We start from the raw sequence: 27,725 nt of genomic DNA, 5'->3' as shown, positions 1-27,725 counted from the left end.
CAGTGCCATTTCTTTTTGCCACAACTTTTCTGGTGGTTAACTGGAAATAAAAGTCTCAAGGACCTCCCTGCCCAGGCTGGCTTTGAATCACAAACTGCAGATCTCAGCCTCCTGAATAGTTAGAATTGCAGGTGTGAGCCACCAATGCCCAGTTATATTTTATATTTACCTTTTTTTTTTTTCTGTCAGTTGTAGGGCTTGAACTCTGGACCTGGGCCCTGTCCCTGTGCTCTTCAGCTCAAGGCTAGCACTCTACCACGTGAGCCACAGCACCACATCTGGTTTTCTGATGGTTGATTGGAGATAAAGAGTCTCATGGACATTCTTGCCTGGGCTGGCTTTGAACAGTGATCCTCAGATCTCAGCCTCCTGAGTAGCTAGGATTACAGGCCACTGGCACCCAGCCTATATTTATCTTTTTAACCCAGTATCTAACAGTATCTGGGCACAAAAGCTTAGTAAATATCTAGTGGCATCAAAGGCCAAAAGGATTTATATTGTAGCTTTGTTTTTATTTTTAGGATGGTACTGAGGTTTGAACCCAGGACCTAGTGCTTACTAGATAAGTGTTCTATCATGTGAGTCACACCCTCAGCTATATTTTATAAAATTTGAAGATAGATGCTAACACAGTAATATGAAAATCTTTGGGTTTTTCCCATACTCTTATTTAAACGTAACTTAATAAGTGTTTCATATGTGCCTATTCAAACACAATTAATTGCATTAGTATTTATAATGGAGAGTAAGACTTGCCCAAGTAAATTTAATTTATAGATTGATTTTATTTTTGTTAGGCTTTGTGACAGGAATTCAACTGATTGTTATGTGCCTCATACTTATAACTTATAGCTTAGAGATAAATCCTGTTCCATTCATCTAAGAATAGAGAAACTCAAGGCAGAGAACATGAGGTTAGCCTACCAGAAAAGGCTCTACATATTTTCTGAGTTCTCAGACTACATGGTAAAAGGTTTCTGGAGACTACAAGAGTAAGACTCTATCTCACTTATCATGAAAGGCAGAATGACTAGTGCAAATTCAATTAAATAAGCATGCCTTTCCTCTAAAGCCAGTCTAAGATTTATTAATATTCTATATAATACAGGCCTGAGATGACTTTGAGTACCAAATTAAACCAAACACAAATGATTATTCTCCAGAGTGGATTCAGAATTCTAATAAAAGTCTCATTTTCTGGGGTACCCTTGGCCTAATAAAGAATTACATATTACAGGATATGGGCTTGGGAGAGAAATGTGATTCCTAAGTGTTGGTATTTTGTCCACAAATGAGAGCTCAAATAGAGAGGAAACTGGAAAATCAGAAATAAATTTGTTACATGTTTAATGAAAAAGAAGAATTAGAAAGTAGTCTGATTTCCTTAGGCACCCCTTTCCTTCTAAGAAGTAATACTGTCTAGGATCACACCTCTCAGTCTTCAAAAGGCCTCCTCCTTTGAAAATATACCATAAGGGGCTGGGAATCTGGCTTAGTGGTAGAGTGCTTGCCTAGCATGCATGAAGCCCTGGGTTTGATTCCTCAGTAACACATAAACAGAAAAGGCCGGAAGTGGTGTTGTAGCTCAAGTGGTAGAGTACTAGCCTTGAGCTGAAGAGCTGAGGGACAGCACTCAGGCCCAGGTTTCAAGCCCCATGACTAACAACAACAAAAAAAAGAAATTACGTATTTATTGTCTGACTGCTCTATTAGGTTACAGAAGTTATATTGCTAAGGCTGCACTTCTAGGGCTATGAATAATACTTGGCCTATAATACATGATCAATAAAAACTAAGCAATGCAACTGGAGATGTTTTCAAAAGACCTCCATACTCACTAGCCAAGGCCTCTCCATTAAATATATAAATTTACTAAAACACAAAGAAGTTAGCAAGCATAAAGCCTTGAGTTCAAACCCCAATATTGAAAAAAAAAATTCTAAAACTATAAATCTGATTCATGATATAGTGGGTCATATACTATACCATTGATATATACTATGTATATATATATACACATATATATACACACACATACATATATGTGTATTTATGTGTGCATATATACATATACACATGTGTATATATATATATATATATGTATATTTAAGCTTCCTCATCTGAAGTACACAAAATATTAACTTAGTAAGTACCAAAAGAACTCTGAAATCAACCACAATTACCACCAAGTTATTAATAGCTAGGTTGACTTCTCCGAGGTGTTAGCTGCATATTTTAAAGTTGACATTTATAGTACCTACCAAAGAACGTCTCATCTGCATTAATATGGTCATAAAGCAGTCGAAGCTAATCATTCCTTCCTGGCTTGATAGCAGTTTGCTTTTCTCCATGGTATTTACAACTGCTGAAGCCCCCAAAGCCATTTCTATCCATTCAAGAAGATACCGAAGAGAACCTCTCTGAGCTGCTAACCCAAGAAGCAGTTCAGAAGCTAATCTACGACCTAATGTGTCTGCTCCAGAATTGGGAATAGTTACTCCTTTAAGAAATGTTGTTACTTGTGATAAGCAGTCCAAACCCATAGGAGGAATCTTGCTTTCATTTGCTAAAGACAATGGTGGCAATGAGCTCACGACTTCAATTGCAGTATGAATAACATCGTTGCAGAGACTGAGACCAGGTCCTGACACCGGCATCATCCAACTTTGTCTCAGAAGTGCAAATAATAAACTTAGCCCAGTTCGAACGCCCATTTCTATAAGTGCATCAGTGCTTGATCGAGGACGCTCGCAGACAGAATGGACATCTGCTGAACCAGAACTGCTCTCCGGAGAATGCTGCTGCTGTTTCACTTTGCCTTTGTCATGGTACTTATTGGAAAGTGCATAAAAGACTCGCTGGAGTACAAGCAGTCGTTTTCGAAGAGCCCCAGCAAATGGAGAATCCGAGCATACCATCTTTGCCAGTGCTAGCTGGCTACTGAGAAGGGCATCCAAATAATGATCCTGCTCATCACTTGAAAGAGACTCACGTTCAAAGTCTGGCAACTGTGGTCCTTTGAGGCATAGAACTTGCTGGGGCAAAGGTACTACTTCCTTATTGCTGACCAGTTTAGAATACAGGACAGCAACTCCCTCTCTTGTGGCAATAGATTCGCTGTCCTCTGTAATCCAGGAGCTGTTCAGGTGTTCGAGCCATTTCAGTTTCACTGGTGGAACCATAGTTGCCATGTTGATTTACTCTGCAGCCATTAGTTCTACAGAGAAAGAGAAAACAGTCAAATATTTACAAGGATGATTCAGAAAATGTTTCTAAACTTACAATTCATGATACCTAAATGGCAAAATGCAAGTGAAGTCTGGAATTAAGCTCATGGTACAGTTCTAATATTAAGTTTTTTCAAATGTACCATGTTAAGATATAAACATCAGGATGGAAATAAATGGGTAAAAGCATATGGGAACTCTGACCCATTTTTGCAATGTGTCCATAAGTCTAAAGTTCCAAAATTAAAAAGTTGTTTTAAAAACAGTGACTTCTTCAGATAGACCTTTCTCTTCAGGTCTTCAGTCAGTAAACAATAAATCCTACATACTGATAATTCCTCAGCTTTTACCATGACCTTTTCCTTGAACTTGTATATACAACTGCCTATCTCACCTCTCAACACAAAAATTTTTTTTAGAATTTACTTTATTGTTATTATAGAGGTGATACACAGAGAATTTAAAATTTACATGTGTCAGGAAATGAGTGCATTTCCTTTCATACAGTCAACAGATTTTTTTTTCCTGGTTTTTTGATATTGAGTCGTAACAGGTTGGTCTGAAACTCATTATATAGCCCAGGCTTGCCTCCAATTCCTGATAGTCTTGCTTCAGCCTCACAAGTGCTAGGTTACAGCATGTACCAACATATCTGGCTCTCAAAATATACCAAACAGGCATCTCAAACTGAACACATCTGACCTGTTCCTGTTCCACAATTACAATCATCACTACTCAGACTTGTTCCTCCTATAGATGTCCTTATCTTAACAAATACCAACTCTATCCTTCTAGTGTCAGATCCGTGGGGCCAACAAAGATTATGAGGGTCTTCACTGATGTCTCCTTCTCTTCCAATCAAAATTCAATTAATATCTGGGTGCTGGTGGCTCATACCTATAATCTTAACTACTCATGAGGCTGAGATCTGAGGATCAAAGTTCAAAGCCAGCCAGGACAGTTAAGTCCTTGAGACTCTTACCTCCAATTAACCACCAAAAATCTGAAAATGGGGTTGTAGCTCAAGTGGTAGAATGCTAGCCTTGAGTGAAAACCTCAGACACAATGCCCTGGCCCTGACTTCAAGCCCCAGGACAGGCACAAAAAAAAATTCAATTAATAATTACTATTTTCAAAATATATCCAGAATCCAGCCAGTTATCACCCCTCTACTGTTACTGCCTGTAAATGCTCTCATATCATGGGTTACAGAAAGAGCCTTCTTACTGGTCTTATTGCCTTCTATCCTTCTAAAATCAACTCTAATACAGCAGAAGAATAGAACTTTTCTTTTGGTTCCAGTACTGGGGGCTTGAACTCCAGACCTCATTCTCTTCCTCAGCATTTTTACTTACCACTAGCACAATACCACTTGAGTCACACCTCAGGTTTTTTGCTAGTTAATTGAAAATAAGATTCTCTATTAACAAATAGACAGCCTGGGCTGTCCTAAACTTTGACTCTCAGATCTCAGCCTCCAGAGGAGCTAGGATTATAGCCACCAGCACCCAGCTAGCACTTTTAAAAGTTAGGTCAGATTCCTCCCCTGAGAAGGATGGAGTAAGCTGGGACAGACCAATGCTCTGCCCAAAGTAACTACAAACAACAGATAATTTTTAATTGCTGCCACAACCAGGATAACTAGAATCAGAACTTGAAAGAGGAAATAATTGCAGAGGTAAACTGGCATTCTGAAGATACTTCCTCTTTGGGAATATGTGCCAGTATAGGGAGCATAGAAGAAGATGCTGAGTTTGCCCAGGTATGATGTTACTGCTCAAAGATGGAGAAAGTGGCAAAGCTTTTGGACTATACCAAGAACCTGACAAGACATCCCTTTTCCTTGGATTCTCAAATCCCTTGAATTCTCAAATTCTCAAATCCAAGGGAAAGATGGGGAAGTATGCTCCCTAATACATAGTCAGTCTGAGAATAAGGAACTAAACAGAAAGCAAACTTTTGAAAAGCACAGCAGTTTTCAGCAGTTTGCCATGGTAAGAAGATAATGCTTCAAGCTCAAGACCTGACAGGAGAGGGATCCCAGGTTCTCAGGTGGCCTTTAAGCCCTAGAACAAATTACAAGCCAGGCAAATTAGGGGTAAACTGAGTCTTACCAAAACTATAAAACAAACTTGACTCAATCCACCCTCTAATTGCCTAGGAAAGAGCCTCTAATTGCTATACACAATGAAGAACATTTAAACAAAAATTACCAGGTATGCTTTGAGGCTAACATGCCATAAACCAAGAAAACAGGTAGATCTGTAAATGAATCAGGTAACAGAGGAGTTAGACAACAATCTTATTATCATTATAACTAGCATATCCCAAAAAGAGATGGAGAAAGCAGATGAAAAGTTTGAGAAGTTTTTGAATTCGGGGCCTGGGCGCTGTCCCTGAGCTCTTTTGCTCAGGGTTAGCACTCTACCACTTTGAGACGCAGTTCCACTTGCAGTTGTTAAGTGGTTAATTGGAGATAAAAATCTCGTGAGTACTTTTCTGCCTGGGCTGGCTTTGAATCATCATCCTCAGATCTCAGCCTCCTGAGTAGCTAGGATTACAGACATGAGCCACCAGCACCCAGCAGAGTTTGAAAACTTTTACCAGAGAATTGTAAAGGGAAAGAGGGAAGGACTAACTGGCTGACTGCTGGACTTCCCCTATAAACCCAGCACCAGGTAAATTCAAATAGCAAATTCTCACATAGTCTATGAGACAGTGAGTCTCTGTCTCCAAAACGAAAACAAAAAGTGAAATGGATATTCTAGAACTAAAAAAAACACAAAAATTGAAGTAAATATGTATGAGATCATTTCTTTCTCTCTAAAACCCTGAAAGTCTTCCCCTCTCAACCGATTAAAAGATTCAATCACCAGCCAGTAAGCCTATCTACTCTGGCTTCTCTCATTTACTTGACACACTAATTTCCTTGCTGTTTATAGGGCATACAGAATATATGCTATTTTCTCAGGGTAGCAATCTCTTCCCCAGGGTATATTCCCTCATTTCCTTGTTTTTGTGCTGAAATGTCACCTTCTCAATGAAATCTTTACAGAAAGTACTAAAAAGTACAACCCACCAAGCATCAGTGGCTTACACTTGCAATCCTAGCTACTCAGGAGGCTGAGATCTGAGGGCCAAAGTTTGAAGCCAGCTCAGGTAGACAAATCCTTATCTCCAATTAACCAGCAAAAAGCCATGCAGGCATGGCTCAAGTGACAGAACACCAGCTATGAGGGTCTAGAGTTCAAGCCTCAATATAAGCAAGCATCTCACATGCGCCTATGCACACACATACACCAACACATGCACACTATGTATGCCCTTATACACAGAGAGATAGCTAAGTTTTCATCTCAAAGTAGGAGAGGTTTGAACTCAATCCTGTCTCTCAGGCAAGTCCCTAGAATGGTAATCATAATAGTTGGTAGTAGAGAAAGATCCTCAGTCACTGAAAGGAATTTAATTTTTAAGACAAAAGGCCTACAAAAAGCACTCTACACAGAGATTCCAAATTACAAAGGAATTTCCTGTCTCTCTATATGCCCTATTAAACTCCAAATATAAACTCCAATATCACTTGCCTTCCCGTGTTTATGATTATTATGCTGAATTAATTCTCATTAGATATTGGTTAAGTGTATACTCTGGGAAGAAACAAACAATAACCACATTAATTTCCCCATCCTCAACTTATTATTTAGTATTTATTAAACACCAGTATTGTGCAGAAAATATATTTTATTTTCGTCCATTTCTTTGCTGCAAACCATAGGTTATTTTGCTTTTTTAAAATAATGGCAAATTGATAGCTGTAAAGGGATATGGTATCCATCTCCTCTCTTCCCTCTCCTCTGTCCCTCTTCCTCTTTTGTGGGTCCTGAGGCTTGATTCAGGGCCTGGGCACTGTCCCTAAGCCTCTTTGTGTTCAAGGCTGGCACTCTACCACTTGAGCTACAGCAACATTTCCAGCATTTTCTGAGTAGTTAAGTGGATATAAGAGTCTCACAGACTTTCTTGCCCAGGCTGGCTCTGAACCACGATGCTTAGCTCTTAACCTCATAAGTACCTAGAATTGCAGGCCTGAACCACCAGCACCCAGGTGGTATCGTTCTAATTTATATTTCCCTGATTACCAATCAAACATCTTAAGTTTATTGATCAATTTGATGCACTCATGTGTGAAATGCTTATTCAGGCATTTCTTATTGGTTATCTCGTCAATTTGTAAAGGTTTTTAATATTTTAGTACAGTCTTCTCTCATCACTGCAAAATTTCTTCTAAATCTACTTTGCATACAAATGTAATCTTTTCTTTCAAGCCTTCTGTTTCTCATTCTTGGTCAAAAGAACCCTTCCACCATACTCTCATACTCAGATAACACTTGAATTCTAGACTGCACATTCTGCATCTTTATTTTCTTAAAATATTTTGTTTCACTTTTGACACAAAGCTTTAGTATATCTGGATTAAATTATATATGCATCTGAGATTTTAATAAACCTTGTAGTATAAATTCAAGTCCATTTCTTATTTTTGTTTCCAAGTAAACAGCCATTTTACTATGTCACCAACTTAATAAGTAATCTAGGACTTCAAGGTAGTTAAGGACAATGGCAAGTACAGAAGTTCTTCCCCAAACATTAAGAAAAAAAGGAATAATTAAATGCTATAACAAATCATACTGATAGCATAACTTAAAAGATACACAAGTCAGGCACCAATAGCTCACACCTATAGTCCTAGCTACTCAGGAGGCTGAGATCTGAGGATCACAGTTCAAAGCCACTTGGGGGAAGGAAAGTCCGTGAGACTCTTATCTCCAATTAACTACCAGAAAACTGGAAGTGGCGCTGTGGTTCAAGTGGTAGAGGGCTCACCTTGAGCTGAAGAGCTGAGGAACATTGGCCAGGCCCCAGAGTTCAAGTTCCACATCGACCAAAAAAAAACAAAAACAAAAACAAAAAACCAGAATATCAAAACTGCAAATAGCTGTGAATAAAAAAATCCCAATGCACATATTCTCACCTCCAACCAGCCATCGACAAGAAGAAAAAAAATACAGGAAAAAACAGCAAAAAATGCCAGTATGAGCACCATACCAGCACTTGGGAGGCTAAGACAGGAAGATCTTGAATTCAAGGTTAACATAGGCTGGCTATATGAAGAGACTTTGTCTCAAATAAATAAATAAATACATAAATACATAAATAAAGCTGGGTATGGCAGCACATACTTGCAATACCAGCACTAAGGAGACTGAGGCAGGCAGGAAGATGGTGACTTGGTGAGTTCAATTTATTATTCAAGGGTATTATATAATCATGTATTTTGGTCTACCTAATGTTGTTTGAATTTTTGTTTTTGTTTTTCCAGTACAGGGGCTTGAACTCTGGGCCTGGGGCACCGTCCCTCAGCTCTTCAGCTCAAGGTGAACACTCTACCACTTGAGCCACAGTGCCACTTTCGGTTTTCTGGTGGTTAATTAGAGATAAGAGTCTCACTGACTTTCCTTCCCCGGGCTGGCTTTGAACCACGACCTTCAATCTCAGCCTACTTAGTAGCTAGGATTACATGTGTGAGCCACCGGTGTCCATCTTTATACTTTTTCTTTTTTTTTTTTCTTTTATTTTGTCTGTTGTGGGCATGAACTCTGGGCCTGGGCACTGTCTCTCAGCTCTTCAGCTCAAAGCTAGTGCTCTTACCCATTGAGCCACAGCATCACTTCCAGATTTTTCTGCTTATGTGGTGCTGAAGAATCAAGCCTCATGATGCAAGGTAAGCACTCTACCACTGAGCTACCTTCCCAGTCCCTAAACTTTCTTTTGATTTGTTGTTACCAATTTCCTTCGATTGATATGTGTGAAATTTTATTCCCAATTTTCTCAAGTACCACTGTATGAATTTCATTTTTTTCTTATTCATTTTTACAGTATTGAATGTTTTATATTATTTCAGATTTAATGGTACTATCAAATCTTTCTGGTTCTGCTTTTTGCTCCTAATACTCAATGTAAACCTGGCTAAAAACAGTTAACAATACACATATACCACAGGCTGAATATTGGATGGCCCTGAAATTTCCCCCATCCAATTAATTAATCCAATGTGGTGCTGAGGAATAGAACCCAGGGTCTCATGCATGCAAGGCAAGTGCTCTACCACTGAGCTACCTTCCCAGCCCTCCACTATTATCTTGGAACAATGCAGATCCCTTCCCACTCCCTTGCACCAACAGTTAAAACAAAAATTTGGTGGGCTGGGAAGGTGGCTCAGTGGTAGAGTGCTTGCCTCGCATGCATGAGGCCCCAGGATTCGATTCCTCAGCACCACCTAAGTAGAAAAAGCCGGAAGTGGCACTGTGGTTCAAGTGGAAGAGCGCTAGCCTTGAGCTGAAGAGCTGAGGGACAGCACCCAGGCCAAGAGTTCAAGTCCCACGACTGACCAAAAACAAAATTGGTAAAGGATCTCTTTTCCTTAAAAATGTAGCAACAAAGTTATAAAGCATACATTTCTGCTTTATAGATCTTTTTTTTTAGAAACAGAGAGAGAATATATATTGTGATGTGACAGTCAATCAGAAATATAATAGCGTTGTTTTATAGATCTTAAACTTTGAAAAAAGGAAAAATTGGGTCAATTATCTTGGTCACTACGGACTGCCTCATACAGCTTTTGTTAAAATCTTGTATTTACTTCTATTACTTTGAGAATAAGAGTGCAAAACAAATCAAGAATAATGGTAATTTTAAAACATCTCCAATGAAAAGCAGGATATAAAAATTAGGTCAGGAGCTGGTGGCTCACGCCTATAATTCTAGCTACTCAGAAGGTTGATATCTAAGGATTGCAGTTCAAAGCCAGTCCAGAGAGAAAAGTCCCTGTGAGACTCATCTCCAATTAACCACCAGAAAAACAGAAGTGACGCTGTGGTTCAAGTGGTAGGGTGCTAACCTTGAGCTGAAGAGCTCAGGGACAATGCCCAGAGTTCAAGCCCCATGACTGACAAAAAAAAAGAAAGAAAAAAAAAGAAAAGTAAAACAAGCTCAAATTCGAAAGTTGTAACAGTGGGAGTGGAGAGGGCTACAGAGAGGCAGAATGAGAATGAATATGGACGATGAAATTTATTTGCATGTATGAAAATACAACAATGAAACCTGTTGGCATTGTTTTAAGAAAGGGATGTGGGATGAGGAAGAGTGACGAAAAGGGGTGAGGTTCACAGTTACACGTTTTACACATGTATGGAAATGTCACAATGAAGCCCCCCTTGTGCAACTAATATATACTTAATGAAAGAGGAAAATACTTATATTCATAAATTTTTACTAGCTACCTAATTAGAGTTCAGATACTTGAACTTTATTATAAAAATGAATTTTAAAAAAGCCAGGCATCAGGACTCAGTAGTTATACAAAGGCTATGAGAGGGGACTTAAGATTATAGGCTCATGCCTATAATCCTACTTACTCGGGAGGTTGAGATTTGAGGATCCCGGTTCAAAGCCAACTGGGGCAGGAAAGTCCATGAGACTCTTATCTCCAACTAACTACCAGAAAACTACCAGAAGTAGTGCTGTGGCTCAAGTGGTGGAGCACTTGCCTTGAGCTGAAGAGCTCAGGGACAGCGCCTAAGCCCAGAATTCAAGGCCCACAACCGACAAAAAAAAAAAAGGTGATCAGCAGAGACAGGACTTGACTGTATGTCTCCAGATTCTGAAATTCAGTGCTATTTCTACTGCAATATAGTATCATTCCCTGGAAAGATTAATTTTAAACATAGGAATAGAAGTAAGATGCAGGTGTTAGGAGTTGGACTCAACCAAAGCAATTCTTTTGGAGAAGTGTAACACCACTACCTGCCTTTCTCCCTTCACCCCCAGAATCCACACTTCAGGAGGAGCTTGATTTTAATTTGCTGACCATTATTGTAGCTTCCAAAATCAACTCCCTAACATTAAGTTCTCCTCAACTTCAATTCATCCGCAGTCTTTCTATAAATCCAAATCTGGTATCATTTTCCAAAGCCTCAAATGGTTGTTCAAGTAAAGGTCAACCACTTAACACCAAGAATGTAACTCCTTACAATCAGAAATTAATATGTCTTGACAGTTTATCTTGTGCCCTCCCCCACTCAACTCCTTACATAAAAGCTATCCAGCAAAATTCTTAACAAATTCTACAACCTCAAATGGACCATCATAACATTCTCCTACATAACTGTCTATATGTCCTCATTGCCTCACTAGCCAGAATACTATTCTCAAACATGAACTCTGACTGTTCCCCTCCCTGGCTTTAAAATCCCCCAGTACTTGGGGCATACTTGGGGCATTACATTAAGTAATTCAACCTAATTATAAACTGAATTAAATATCATTTACTGAGGAAAGCTATCTTGACCCACAGGAAATCAAGTCCTTCTTTTTAAATACAAAGGAAAATAAATATTTACACAGCAGTCACTACTTACACCTGACACCTTGCACAGGTTGCAACTATGTACTATGTAGCTATTGGTTTCATGTCTATTTCTGGCTTATGATTAAGAAATATACATTTGGGCTGGGAATGTGGCTTAGTGGTAGATTGCTTGCCTAGCATGCATGAAGCCCTAGGTTTGATTCCTCAGTACTAATAAACAGAAATAGCCAAAAGTGGCACTGTGGCTCAAGTAGCAGAGTGCTAGCCTTGAGCAAAAGAAGCTCAGAGACAGTGTTCAAGTTCAAGCCCCAGGACTGGTGGGAAAAAAAAAAAAAGAAATATATTTTTGGTTTTCTACTCCCTTTTCTGATAGTTCCTAAAATTTACTGAGTAAATAGAGAACAAACTAAGCATTTTCTGTAATCCATAACAAGCCCCTTTCAAAGGTATCTGAGCTTATATATATAAGTTAACTCCAGGTGGGCCCTTACAGGACTTCAAGATGGAAACAAGTTGCCAAAGAAACCAAACAAGTAATTAAAGGGTTGGTCCTTTCAGCCTCACCTCCAGACCTTTGAGAATGGAGAGGCTGATAAAGACTGGGCCAGTCACCACCAATGGCCAGTGATTTAATAAAGAGAGTATGTAGACCCCGTTTTGAGAGGTGCTGGATTGGTAAACATACTGAGGTACTAGAAGGATGGCACATCAGAGGTCACAGAAACTCCACTATCTTCCCCCAATAACTGCCCTATTCATCTCTTCTATTTGGCTATTCTTGAGTTACCATCTTTCTAATAAACTAGTAATAGGAAGTACTGCTTTCCTGAGTTCCTTAAATCATTTTAGCAGATTATTAAACTAACAGGAAGGTAGTAGCCATGGGAACCCCCAATTTGTATCCAAGTCAGACAGAAGTGTGAGAAATCTGGGGACCTATTACATGTGACTAGCACCAGAAGTGGGATTAAGCCCTTTAACCTACAATATCTGGGGAGTTAGTGTCAGAATTAAGTTGAAATGCAGGTACTCATCGGATTGGTTGGGGTGAAGAAAAGTCCAAATCTTTGGTGTCAAATGTGTTGTGAGTAAAACAGAATAGGCAATCACTCACACTAGTCTATAAAGTCCATGAGGAAAATGACTTGTTAAATTGGCTTATATGCCTAGGGCTTACTAGCACAGGTAAAGTATACAGAAGGATCTCAATAAACATTTGAGTTAAGTTGATCAATTGGGGCATGTCATTATTCATATCAGATATAATTTAAACTAGATATTTTCTTAATTTGAATAATACAATAGAAGCAAGACCCAGTGTGGTGTTACCCCAGGGTTCATGACAAATCTATGGATTCTTACTTCAATAGCCTTCTGTCTCTTGCTCTCAATGTATGTACACTTGGAAATCTTAGCCACTTCAAGTCTTTCAACATACTCTAATATGCTGACACCAGTCCATATTTCTCTCTCCTGAGCTGCACACCTGAATATCCACTACTAACAAGATATATCCACTTGAATTTCCCAAAAGAACCTAAAATTAAACATGTTTAAAACTGAACTAGGTATGGCTCAAGTAGGAGACCATCTGTCTAGCAAGCACAAGTCTCTAAATTCAAACCCCATTACTATTCCTCCAAATTATCTAAAACTGAACTCAACATCCATTGCCCCACACCCACAACAAACATATGCTGCTTAGATTTCCTAAAAGAAAGATGTTCTCAAATACACTTACAAAGAATGTTTTCCCAAGAACAGAAGAAAGCATTTCAAATGTTCTGCAAATGAAACAAGCACACACTGTGGTTCAGCTCTCCTTGTCTCCTAACATAAGTACTTCCCTTCTAGGTTTCATTAGGCCATTAGGCTGATTGGACTTTGACATTCTTACTTATCAAACCATACAAACTATTAAACTAGGTCACTAGTTTGGACTGAAATAATGCATTAAATCCAACAAACCAACTACCTTATGCCAAAGTTTCACATCATAAAAGCAAAACTAAATGAACTGTTTATTTGGCCTTCCAAAAAAAATCAAGAGGGATAACAAACAAACCTCCAAAAAGGCCAGTTTTAGGTGACATAATAGTCCTCCCCTTTAACCTTTACAATTTGAAAAGACCATTACACTTTTTGTTCTGTTTCTGCATTCTTGAACTTTTGCAGTCTCCTCTGCTCAGCTTATTAGAACACTCATTCTGTGGTATAGAACGAGGTGACATGAATCACAAATAAAAGCCAATTAGATCTATAACTAAATCTGCTATAATTTTATCTTTTGACAGAATATCAATGTTTAGCTACACAGAATCAAATGCTTAATTTTTATTACTATCATTTACAAAAGAAACGCATTAAAAAGGGAAAAGACTTGCTGAGTTTGCTGGCAAAGTGTTTCGCTACATCAGTAATAAGAACTAGTCAAATAAAGCAGAAAGCAGATGTGCCTACTCTGCAAGTAAAGAACTAAAGACAAAATAGAATCAAATGAACAGGTTTTCACTTTTATTCTGAAACCATCAATTCACAATCCTGATGAGCCAGCTAAATAACTAACAAAGAAAAAAACTGCTTTGTTTTAAAATTTAATGATTTATGCCACTAAAAGACCATAGTTCTTTTTTCCTCTCCTGGTCCAAAGCACAAATCCAAACTTAATTACCTACATAAATTAGCAAATTCACCAACAAAAACAGTAGAGTTGGAAAACTACCAAGGAACTGGAGGAAGAAAGAAAAATTAGCACTACAACTCTTTCTAAAGCTGAAATAAATGAGGGTAGCTGACAAGAGTTAAACAGAGGGTTCCTATAAGTTTGTCTAAAAGTTATTATAACTAAGTTAATCCAATTCTAAAGGTTTCTTGCATTCTCTAGGTAAATAGAGTAATATCTCTAATGTGCACTAATTTGTACGTGGCAGGAGATTTAAGAGTAGGTGCTCTTATTACCCCCACTTGTCAGGAAATGAAGCAGGCATAGAGGCTGAACAGTTTACTGATGGTCAAAGTGGCAGCAATTAGTTAAGAATTTAAACAGAAAGTCTTATATCTGGCCTCCCAACTACTAAATCACACTACTTATCATTATCATTGTGGTTTCACATGTTCTATCTCACTCTAATTTTCGTTAATTAAAAACTTCACAGTTTTGCATAAGTCAGCTGCCAATTCAGTTCATTCACAGATAAAACATGTTCTTTATGCATTTATTTCATTTATTCATTTCATTATTTTTATTTTTGCTAGTATTGGATTTGTCTATGGTTGGTTGATAGGCAGGTGCTCTACCACTTCATCATGGCCCCAGACATTTTTGTTTTTATTTTTCAAACAGGAGCACCTGTTTTTCAGGGCCTAGCCTGGACCATGATCCTATTTAGGTTTCCCAAAGTAACTCAGATGAGAGTGCATGCCAACATGCCCAACTTTTTACTGGTTAATATAGGGGAGGAGCTCTTAAATATTTTGTACAGACTGGCCTTGAACCATGTTCCTCCTGATCTTTGTCTCCCAAGTAGTTAGCATTTACAGGCATTGGCCACCACACCTGGCTAAAATATATACTTCCTAAACAGTCACAAAATTATTTCAAACAGGCCAGGCTGGGGCTGGGGGGAAGTAATGGGAGAGGAAGAGGCAGGAGAAATGCAAAAGTATAGCTAAGTATGGCCATACATACCTATAATCATAGCAGTCAAAGGAGAGGCAGGAGGACCACTGGAGCTAAAAGATTTGAGAGAAGCCTGGGCAGCATAACAAAACCAACTAAAAACAATCAAAAGGAAGCGCACCAGTGGAGCTTCTCAGGAGGTTGAGATCTGAGGATCATGGTCCAAAGCCAGCCTGGACAGGAAAATCCTTGAGATGCTAACCAACAATTAACCACCAAAAAGCCACAAATAGAGCTGTGGCTCTTGTAGTAGTGTTAGCTTTGAGCATAAAAGCAGCTCAAGGCAGTGCCTAGTCCCTAAGTACAAGCTTCAGAACTGGCATAAAAAAAAATAAAGATAAAATAAAAAGAAGATCTGAGAATATCAAAGTAATTCTGATAAACAACTAAGTTGGAGAACTTACATTACAGGACTTTAATGCTTAATATAAAGTTACAGTAATCAAGACTTGTGGCATTGCATTAAGATAGCAATCTAGAGAACTAAACTACTAGTTCAGAAACAGATCCACATACTTATGGCCAACTGATTTTTAACTAAGGTGTCAAGCTACCTTATCCTTTCTCAATAGAGAAGAAAAGATAATCTCTTCAATGAAAGGTGCTAAAACTGGCTATACTGGGAGAAATGTGTGTGTGTATATATTCTAGAAGCAGCATAACTAATGTGATTAGAAAAGAAGAATAAAGGGGAAAAAAAGATGACTGGTAGCCAAGTGAATGGTAGCTTAGGAATAGGTGAAGATTAACAGCAAAGAAGAAAAGGAAAACTTCTGAACAATGATGAAAATGAACTATACCATGATGATGGAGGTAGTTACATGACCCTAATTCCATACTACATTTTAAAAAATCCAAAAAAAAATCAACACACACACACACACACACCCCAATTCATGTTACTTCATAGACCTAAATGTAAGAGCTGATTCAAAACCCCACTATTACAGCAAACAAAGGCAGTGGGGAGGTATAAGGAAATTTTGAGGAGCAGTGAAAAAAAAGAATTGTACTGTAATAGTAACGATTGTAAACATGTCAAATAGTTTCATTAACATGGGAAATTTCACTGTATTTTAGTGATACTTCATCAAAACTACTTCTGGTCACAATCTAAGAGGCCAGAGATCCTGAGAACAGATTCCAAATGCCTGATAACATGGCTAAATCAATGTTTTCTACTCCAAAATTACATCTAAAATTAACTCCCCTATCTCTTCCAGCTCCTCTCTATCCTAATGGTCCCCTACATGCCTCCTATATCATTATAAAACAGTCGCTTAGAGTCATAACTCAAACTACCCAAAAGCTAACCTATAATCTTTGATCCTTTATATGGCAACCACTTTCTCACATTTCTACTAGTCCCATCCATTTCAGCCTTCAGAACTTGCTCTGGGAAACTATATGTGTTTCTTAAGAGTTTGCCTGCATTTTACCTACTTCCATATATTAATCTTAGAGCAGGTCTAATCAATTATAGTGCTGCTCATCTGGTTTTCAAAGGCACAGGGTTCTCTAACTCCTATCAAACTGAACATGAGCCACTATTGTGGATTTAAGTCCATTCAGAAGCAGACAAGTTTTTCTTCCCTTACAATAGCTAAAAGACAGAAACAACCCACTCTCAACAAATGAATGAATAAAGTATAATATATGCATACAATAGAATATTAGTCATAAGTGAAATAAATTTTGCTATAGCCACAGCATGGATGGATCTTGAAAACACCATGTTTTGTGGAATAAGCCATTTTTAAATTTCATTTTTATGCATTCATATATCTATAAGTATAGATATATGAAGAGAAAAAGCAATTACAGCAAAATGTTATAATTGTGACCTATATGAAAAGTATATGGATGCTCATACTGTACTTTCAACTTCACTATTAATTTGAAAGCTTTCCAAAATCAATTTGAGGAGGGTAGAAACAGCTGGATCAGGCACAGCTGAACCCAATGATATTAAAAATAAGTGGGGAGAATATAGAGCAAGGCAATGTAGTGTACACCTGTAATCATAACACTAAGCTGAGGCCAGGAAGATTGAGAGTTTAAAGTCAGCCTGGGCTGCATAGTAAGGTCAAGCCACCAGACCAGAGTATATAATTAGGCCTTATCTCAACAGAGTAAACATAGAAGTGAAGTTTTTCCATTATTCATCATGTTCTTCCTGATGGAGCATGTACAATAAACTCACCTATTCCAAGGAGTGACATATTAAGCAAATATCACTTTTAATTCTCCTAGTCATTTTTGTATAAGTAATTATAGTTACATTATTATATTATTACATGTCAGCTCAGCATTCAGAGCTAGATTTGTAGCTCTCACTCAAAAATAAGCTGACAGAAAAAAATAGTGCTTCCCTAAACATAAACACATTGTCTACCCTTCCCATATAGTAAGATAAAAGGCCAAACAGTAAGTTTACTTAAGCTTGAGCTTTGAACCAACTACACAGAGCAAAGCTAAAGATCAAGTAATTGCTTTGTTCACCACAAATGGTAGGAAGCCAGATCTTTAAGGCTTGAATTTTCAACGCAGATCAGCACCATTTCCTATAATAGACAAATCTCTATTGTTTTTCTTGTTTGCTTACTTTTGTTTTTCCTTATTCAAACACTGTGATTAAGTCTTTTTTTTTTCTTTTGTTCGTGGGCTTGAACTTGACCCTGGGCGCTGTCCCTCAGCTCTTCAGCTCAAGGCTAGCATTCTACCACTTGAGCAACAATGTCACTTCCAGTTTTCTGGTGGTTTATTGGAGATTAGAGTCTCATGGACTTTCCTGCCCAAGCTGGCTTTGAACTGTGATCCTCAGATCTCAGCCTCCTGAGTAGCTAAGATTACAGGCATGAGCCACTGACACCTGGCTTAAGTCTTATATCTGTATTAAATTGTCAACATTGGTGTTAAGCCAGTGGAAAAACCTGCAGGAAATCTCTATTGTGATATGCCTAAAGGAAAATTATTTTAGTGAAAAATCTAAGCGACAAAACTAATTCAAAGCCAGCCAAGGCAAGAAAGTGCAGGAAAGTCCATGAGACTCTGATCTCTAATTAACTACCAGAAAGCCAGAAGTGGAGTTGTGGCTCAAAATGGTAGAGTGCTAACCTTGAGTAAAAAAGAACCCAGGCCCTAAGTTCAAGCCCCAAGATCAACAACAACAAAAAGTTTCTCGATATCATTGAATATTAACATACACTCTTCATCATTGGCTATTTTTCTTTACTTCATTCAAATCCTCTAATCCAACATTTTCCAAAATTTATTTCTCAGATCTCTACTTCAGCTTTTTTTTTTTTTTTTTTGCCAGTCCTGGGGCTTAAACTCAGGGCCTAGGCACTATCATTGAGCTTCTTTGGCTCAAGGCTGGCACTCTACCACTTGAGCCACAGTGCCACTTCAGGCCTTTTCTGTTTATGTGGTACTGAGGAATCAAACCTAGGGCTTCATGAATATTAGGCAAGCACTCTATCACTAAGCCAAATTCCCAACATTCTTCAGATCTTTATAAGGGAGAAAAGGTTCAATGATCAAATAAATTTGGAAAATTCTAGGTTAATGCTAACCAGGTTTCTTTACTGTAATCACATGCTAATTTGTACTATGGGATTCCAAGAAAGATTAAAGTACACATTTCTCAAGTTTATCTGACCTTAAAACTCTTTTGTCAAGAAGCTACATTAGGGCTGGGAAGGTGGCTCAGTGGTAGAGTGCTTGCCTTGCATGCATGAGGCCCTGGGTTCGATTCCTCAGCACCACATAAGCAAAAAGAAAAAAGCCGGAAGTGGTGCTGTGGCTCAAGTGGTAGAGCACTAGCCTTGAGCTGAAGAGCTGAGGGACAGCGCCCAGGCCCAGAGTTAAGGCCCACGACCGGACCCCAAAAAAAAACAAAAAAAAAACAAGAAGCTACATTAATAAGTACTGCTGCTCCAGTTCTTTGACAACCTTTAATGAAAAATTAGGTTGTGCTATGTAAACTCAGTATTTTGTTAATCTGATTCACACACAAGATCATGCTGCGAAATCTGGCTGAGGAAACTTAAAAACTGCTGCCCTATACAAATTACTTTTGAAATTTCTTCTTTTTTTTTTTTTTTTTTGGCCAGTCCTGGGGCCTGAACTCTAGGCCTGGGTGCTATTCCTCAGCTCGTCAGCTCTTCAGCGCAAGGCTAATGCTCTACCCACCTGAACCACAGGGCCACTTCCAGCTTTTTTTTCTGTTTATGTGGTGCTCAGGAATTGAACTCAGGGCCTCATGCACATAAGGCAAGCACTCTACCACTGAGACACCTTCCCAGCCCTGAAATTTCTTAATATGAACATTGTCAACAAATCTCAATGACCAGCTCTACACTCTACATCACAAGCTGTGTATTTCTTCTTTTTTTGGTTAGTCGTGGGGCTTGAACTCTGGGCATACGCGCTGTCCCTTAGTTCTTCAGTTCAAGACGAGCACTCTACCACTTGAGCCACAGCACCACTTCCAGTTTTCTGAGTGTTTATTGGAGATAAGAGTCCTGTCTGTGGACTTTCCTGCCTGGGTTGGCTTTGAACTGTGATCCTCAGATCTCAGCCTCCTGAGTAGCTAGGGTTACAGGTGTGAGCCACTGGCGCCTGGCTATAAGCTGTGTATTTCTTATACGGATTTTATTTGCCAGACAGCATTTCAACAAAGTCTACACATTTAATATTCCCAAATGTTCTCTCATGTTTGAACAATGAAGGCTTGGACTCATGCAGTAGAGAAATTCCACCATAGAAATCTGTCAAATATTCAGAGTACTAGTGATAACCATACAAGTTACAGCATCTGACACACAGGAATGATAAAATTTTGCTATTTTGTAGTCTGTGATAAATTAACAAATCTAAGCAATAACCATCAATCACTGCTAACATCACAAACAGCAATTAAGACCTTATGTACCTCCTGATAGAACACAAATCACTATTATGTATTTTTAAAAATCGAAACAATACTAGTTGTCAATTTATATGAAATTCAGAAGACAAATGAACACATTAAATGACATTGTATAGAAGTTATTAGCAGGCTGGGAAGATGGCTCAGTGGTAGAGTGCTTGCCTTGCATGCATGAGGCCCTGGGTTCGATTCCCCAGCACCACATAAGCAAAAAGAAAAAAAAAGCCGGAAGTGGCGCTGTGGCTCAAGTTGAGCTGAAAAGCTGAGGGACAGCGCCCAGGCCCAGAGTTCAGGGCCCATGACCGGACCCAAAACAGAAGTTATTAGCAAAGTAAGAGCATAGGAACTTGGTTTCTTAAAATACAATTGGAAGGAGGAAAAGAAAGAAAGAAATGAAAAGAATCTAAAGATTAAAAGTGGCTTAATAAAATAATCAAACTATGGACTTTATGTTGATCTCACTTCAAGTAAATAAACCATATGTTTATCTATATATCAAAGAAATATGAAACCTGGTTACACATGTGATATTATATAGAATTATCTATATGGTCAGGGGTTGAGCTCAGTGATAGAACACTTGTAAGGGCCTGATTTGCACACACAAGAACTTGCAATAAAATTTTAGAGTATGATAATATATTATAGCCATGTTATAAAAGAAATTCTTGGGCTGGGAAGGTGGCTCAGGGGTAAAGTGCTTGCCTTGCATGCATGAGGCCCTGGGTTCAATTCCTCAGCACCACATAACTAGAAAAGGCTGGAAGTGCCACTGTGGCTTAAGTGGTAGAGTGCTAGCCTTGAGCTGAAGAGCTGAGAGACAGCGCCCAGGTCCAGAGTTCAGCCCCACAATGGACCAAAAAAAAAGATTCTTTTAGAGATCAATACTGAAATGCCTGAAATGTACAAATTACATATAAATGGAATTTGGTTTAAAACAATCCAAAGATTAGAGGTGTGGGTGAATAGAAATATAGAAGACTATAGAAGAAACAAGGCATGCTTTTGAGTTGGTAATTCTTGAAGCTCAATGTATGGTACATAGGAGCTCCTCAGTTCTCTACTATTATATTAATGTATGTCCAAAATGATCTGTAATAAAGAGAAAATGCTGAGTAGGAATTGAATCACCTGCCTAGAACTGCATATAATCTCTAACACAGAAATCCAAGTCAGGCATAAGTGACTATAAATTTACTAAGATCATATTATATTTGTAGAAAGTACCATAAAAAAAATCATTTGTAGAGCTGGGAGTCAAGTTTGGTGATAGAGCATTTGCCTAGCATTAGCATATCTGAGGTTCTGGATTCTATCCAGGACTGCAAAAAACAAAATAGGAAGGAAAGAAGGAAGGAGAGAAGGAGAGAGGGAGGGAGGGAGGGAGAGAAGTAATTTGATACGAATTTATTAGCAATCTACATGCTAAATTCTCCCATGTAATTACTCCTATTTTTACATTTTATAACAATATCTGACCAACTAACAGCTTTCTCAGAAAACAGGCAGTATTTGAATATGATTTGCTTGTATTCATTAAATAAAAGTCACAGAAAAAAAAACCTTGCAGACAATATTGCACAGTCATGGTTACTCTTTGTAGTTCTATGGGCCACTGGTACTTCTGGACTTTATCAGCAGTAACAGGACATAAGCCCTCCAGCTCACTGAACAACAACAGGACTAGTTTTATCTTGTATATAAAAACCCTTTCCTGAGCTGTAGGAAAGCAGGACTGCAGAACTGAAGCCCTTGTTTCCCTCCTCCCCCAGCTACTTTCATGTAAGCTCTAAGGGCTACAGAGTTCTAACATTTCTTAGATTGTTCATTTGACACTCACCATTCTCTGGCTCAACTGATTCTGGACAGCAGAAACAGAGTGAGGGCTTCTGTAAAATAGGGTAGCATAATTTGGAATGGCTTCAAAAGAATGTGATATTAATCTAAGAAACTCCCCTTTGAAAAGATAGGTCTAGTGAAGGAGAGGCATATCTGGGTTCAAATTCTTCTCCAGCATATAATTGGCTATGCAAACATTGGTAAGATGTTTAATCTTGTGCTTCAATTTCTCCATTTGCAAAATGAATGGAGCAACTCTCACCTACCTCACAGGGGTGTTGTAAGGACTAAATTAAACGAGATTATGTATATAAAGTATCTGACACAGTGCCTAGCCCATTGTGGGTATTCAATAAAAGCTAATAGCAGCTCTAAAAACAACAACAACAACAACAATCTTTCCTGCCTGCCTACTCTGAAATAAGGAGCCAAACCAACAGATGGCAGACAAGACAAAGAGGATGGTGATAGGAGGTAGTACAGGGACTCATGAAAGACAAAAACTAACACTGAGAGATCTGAAGGACATCTTAAATAATAGTTTTAAAATGAAATATTCAGTAGGTCCTTAAAATTTTGGAAAACAAGGTCACATTTTCCCAACCGTCAATTTAAAGTTAAGTGATTCTGTGATGTTGCATCTGACTTTATTCCTTTAGATAGCATACCTTAAGAGTTTTGAAAATGCCCTTCTTAGTATCTCAGAGCAATTTGTATGTATGTTTGTATGTCAGACGTGGAGCTTGAACTCAGGACCTGGACACTATCCCTAAGCTTTTTTTTTTGCTCAAGGGTAGTGCTCTAACACTGAGCCACAGCACCACTCCTGAGTTTTAGGTGGTTAACTGGAAATAAGAGCACTTTTCTGCCCCAGCTGGCTTCAAACCATGATATTCAGATCTCAGCCTCCTGAGTAGCTAGAACTAGTCATGAGCCACCAACACACAGCTTCAGAGCAATTTAAATTAACCAACACAATTCAAACCACTTTCAAAAGGAACACTAGGGGGCTGGGAAGTTGGCTCAGTGGTAGAGTGCTTGCCTTGCATGCATGAGGCCTTGGGTTCGATTCCTCAGCACCATATAAGCAGAAAAAGCCAGAAGTGGCCCTGTGGCTCAAGTAGAAGAGCACGCTAGCCTTGAGCTGAAGAGCTGAGCACCCAGGCCCAGAGTTCAAGCCCCACACCTGGCAAAAATAAAAATAAAAAATAAACTATCCATTTAAAAAAAAAAAGGAACAATAGAAACAAAACACAAAATTTGTATAGTATTTCACTCTTTCTACATATCCACCTTTTCAGAAGCTAATAATTTTTTTACTTTCAGAAAAGTCCTAGCCTCTATACATAATAAAACATATAATCAAAACCATCTCAATATTATTGAGTCTCACTAGTAAAAAAAATAAAGACTAGTTTAAGAGATCTAACAGTTTTCCTATTAGAACTACAGTTTAAATCTAAATTACATGTCTATTAAAATACCTAGGCTTGAATCCGGAGGATGTAGCTCAGTGGTAAGAGTGCTTGCCTAGCATGTATTAGACCTGGTCAATTCCCAGTAAAAACATTTTTTAAAGAACATTCCCATTATACTGGTCCATCTTGGCTAATTCATAATGCCAAGTACCTTCTGCTTTCAATCATTTATTTAAAAGATCAAGCATGCAAAACAATACAATGCAGAAGTCCACTACTCACACTCTGGCAGTTTTCCAAAGGAACAACCTCATTTTAAAAAGTAACTAGAGGCTGAGGTTATTCAAGGACTCATCCCTCCAGCAGCAACTTCTTTCCCCTATGTAAGTTTATCAAATGTATATATCACAGGGTGTGATAAAAACTGATGAAGAAAATGAGGATCGAGGTTCCAAGCCAGCCCAAGGAACACAAATCGAAGACACTTGTCTCAAATTATCCAAGAAAGTCAGATGTAAAGGCATGGCTCACATGGTAGAGTGCCAGCCTTGAGCAGAAAAAAAGCCAAGTGAGAACTCACGGCCTGAGTTCAAACCTCAAAATTATTTTATACACTAAAGTGAATGTAAGGTATTTTCCACAACTTGTTTGCACTCAATAGTTCACTTAACTTTGCTCATTAGTGTTGAATTTTCTTGATCAAGAAAATCTTGATGTTTCTGGGCAAAAAAGATTCACCATATTCACGTATCCATAGTAAAATCTGATCCTCAAAAACAATCACAATTCTTTTCTAATATCTGTTCCTCTTCTTGGCAAAACAGAACGAGTAACATGTTTTAAAAAGTCAAAGCAATATGTATCCCTAAAATTCCGCCTTACTGTCACTGAGAATTCCTGAATTCCCACATAATGCTCCTGACTCAGGATACCACTTTAGCTCAAAAAAGAAAAGAAGGAACGAAGGAAGAAACGAAGGAAGAAAGAAAGAAACAAAGAAAAAAATCACATTTTGTCTGGCTCCCCAGGAAGAGAGAACAGGAGTAGTTCTGAGGTTTGAACTCAACATCTTAAGCTTGCTAGGCATGGGTTCTATCAATCACTTCAGCCATGCCTCCAGCCCCCTGTTTATTTGGTTATTATTTGGTTATTTTCAAGGGGGGAGACTCACCTTATGCCCAGGTCAACCTGGGCAGCAATCCTCCTACTTATTCTTCCCATGTCACTAGAGATGACAGGTGTGCACTGAAATGGGAGTTTCATAAAATGATATGCCCAAGCTGGCCTTAAACCTTGATCCTCTCACCTCCACCACCCAACAGCTAGGATTACAGGCATGAGCCACCATGTCCAACTCAAGGCTGGCCATTTCTATGCTCTGCTTCCCACATTCCTACCAATACCTCTTTTATCGAAGAAAAGAAAAGAAAGAAGAGTGAAGGATAATCACTCATGATGGTAGAAGCCTACACAGTTCCACTTACTTGAAAAGCTGAGATAGGAAAATCAAAGCCAGGAGCTGGGAATGTGGCTTAGTGGTAGAGTGCTTGCCTAGCATTGCATGAAGCCCTGGGTTCAATTCCTCAGTACCACATAAACAGAAAAAGTGGGAAGTGGCGCTGTGGCTTAAGTGGTAGAATGTTAGCCTTGAGCAAATGAAGTCAGGGACAGTGCCCAGGCTCTGAGTTCAAGCCCCAGGATTGGCAAAAAAAAAAAAATAAAAATTCAAAACCAGTCTGAACAGCATAGTGAGTCCTACAGGAAAATTAGATAGATAGGTAAAGATACACACACATTATTGTAGACATGAAGTACAAAATAGCTTATTAGAGATCAAGTGAGAAAGCAGGAAAGCCAGTTAAGAGACTTATAATTACCCAAGCAAGAGATGATGGTAATTTATATCAGGATAATAAGGCTAGATGATGAAATAACAGATTAGAATCACAGGGGTTAAATATGTTCATTGCAGCACTATTCACCATAGCAGTTACGTTGAGTGGCATCCAAGTACATACAAATATATTAACTGAAATACAATAGATTCAAAGGAGAACTTAAATAGTTCCTCTAAATAATTCTTTAGAGGCCAGGCACCAGTAGCTCACACCTGTAATCCTAGCTGTTCAGGAGGCTGAGATCTGAGGATCGAGGTTCAAAGCCAGCCTGGCAGGAAAGTCCATGAGATTCTTATCTCCAGCAAACTACTCAGAAAAAGCCAGACATGATGTTGTGGCTCAAGTGGTAAGTGTGCTAGCCTTGAGCACAGGGAGGCTCAGCTACAGAGCTCATGCCCTGAGTTCAAGCCCCAGGACTGGCAAAATAATAATAATAAATAATCCATAAAATTATTTTTAATTCTTTAGAATTATTTTAGAATTCCCTAGAACTACTTATCCTTAGGCAAAGGCAGGCTGGGCACCCGTGGTTCACACCTGTAATCTTAGCTACTCAGGAGGCTGATATCTGAGGATCAGAGTTCAAAGCCACCCTGGGCAAAAAAACATCCATAAGACTCTTATCTCCAATTATCACCAGAAAACTGGAAGCCGCACTGTGGCTCAAAGTAGTAGAGTACTAGCCTTGAGCTGAAGAGCCAGGGGCAGTGCCCAGGCCCAGAGTTCAAGCCCTATGACTGAGGGGGGGAAGGAAAGCAAAGGAAGCAAAGGAAAGGAAAGGAGAAAAAGGAAAAGGAAAAGAAAAGAAAGGCAAAGTTCAACAAAACAAACACCAGGATGTAGGTACCTGTGGGGTGGGGTCAAGGGGAAAAGGGAAGCGAGGAGGAGAACATGGTCAAGAATTCAATGTTTAACCTACAAAATTAAGAAGAATGAGGGAAGGAGTGGGTAGGGGAGGGATGGGTGAGAATACTGAAAGGAGTGGCATTGATCAGGATGCACTGTATTCATAAACTGCTTTGTTAAATGGCAACTCCTTTGTACAACTACTTAAAGACTTTTTTTAAAAGAAATATAGGGGTTAGAGATGTAGTTCAGTGATAATTTGCCTAGTATGTGTGAGACTCAGTATTCAAAAAATTATAAATTTATATACTCAGAAAATACAGCCAAAGATCAAAGTAGTAATGTACCAGCCTTTAGCAAAAGAACTCAGGGACAGCACCAGACCCTGAGTTCAAGTCCCTTGACAGGAAGGAGGAGGGGGAACCAAAAAAAAAAAAAAAAAAAAGCCAAGGGGATTTACTGAAGGTCAAGTTGATGGATCTAAAGAGAAGAATCGTAGATAACACTTAGGACTGACAAGTTACATGTTCCTACTATATTTCTAAAAAGAGTTCTGAAGAAATTATGAGGGCTGGGAAGGTGGCTCCGTGGTTGAGCGCTTGCCTAGCATGCATGAGGCCCTGGGTTCGATTCCTCAGCACCACATAAGCAGAAAAAGCTGGAAGTGGCACTGTGGCTCAAGTGGTAGAGCACTAGCCTTGAGCTGAAAAGCTGAGGGACAGTGCCCAGGCCCAGAGTTCAGGCCCAGCAAAAAAAAAAAAAGTTCATGAAGAAATTATGAGGATAGGCATCAAAATAAATAGAAGATTTCTGTACAACAAAGAAACACTCAACAAAATGAAAAAGCAGCCTACTGACTTCGAGAAAATATTTGCAAACCATTTATCTGATCATGGGTTAATATCTAAAATACACAAAGAACTTACACAATCAAATAGTAGCAATGAAAAAGCAGCTGAATAGATATTTCTCCAAAACCAACTTCAAAATAACCAATAGGTACATGAAAAGATGCTCAACATCACTAATCACCATGGAAATGCAAATCAAAACCACAAAGCAAAATCACCTCATACCAGTTCGGAAGGCAATTTTTTTCTTTTTTTTTTTTGGTTGGTCCTGGGGTTTGAACTCAGGGCCTGGGGGCAGTCCCTGAGCTTTTTTGCTCCAGGCTAACAGTCTACCACTTTGAGCCAAACCGCCACTTCCAGTTTTCTGGTGGTTAATTGGAAATAAGAGTCTCAGGGACTTTCCTATCTGGACTGGCTTCAAAATATGATCCTCAGATCTCAGTCTTCTAAGTAGCTAGGATAATAGGCGTGAGCTACCAGTGCGGGGCTAGGATAGATATTATTTAAAAAGACAAAAGATAACCAGTATTGAGAAAGATATGGGAAAATGGTAATAACATACTATTGGTGAAAATGTAACTGGAATAGGTATTATGGGTAACAAAATGA

The 27,725-nt window shown here is 38.7% G+C and overlaps 1 protein-coding gene across 1 annotated transcript in view; it reads right to left on the bottom strand.

Annotated features, from left to right (window-relative positions):
* The window catches only part of Herc1 (HECT and RLD domain containing E3 ubiquitin protein ligase family member 1), a 176,802-nt gene that overhangs the window by 143,013 nt on the left and 6,064 nt on the right, over nt 1–27,725 (bottom strand). The window contains exon 2 of the mRNA XM_013009926.1: nt 2,262–3,217. Within this exon, the coding sequence (XP_012865380.1) occupies nt 2,262–3,191 (930 nt within the window). The 5' untranslated portion in view covers nt 3,192–3,217. The remainder of the gene's footprint in view (nt 1–2,261; nt 3,218–27,725) is intronic.

This window comes from Dipodomys ordii, unplaced genomic scaffold, assembly GCF_000151885.1.
Source record: "Dipodomys ordii isolate 6190 unplaced genomic scaffold, Dord_2.0 Scaffold11, whole genome shotgun sequence".
Taxonomy (NCBI): domain Eukaryota; kingdom Metazoa; phylum Chordata; class Mammalia; order Rodentia; family Heteromyidae; genus Dipodomys; species Dipodomys ordii.
The sequence above is the reverse complement of the archived record's forward strand: the minus strand, read 5'-3'. Positions and strand labels throughout refer to the sequence as shown.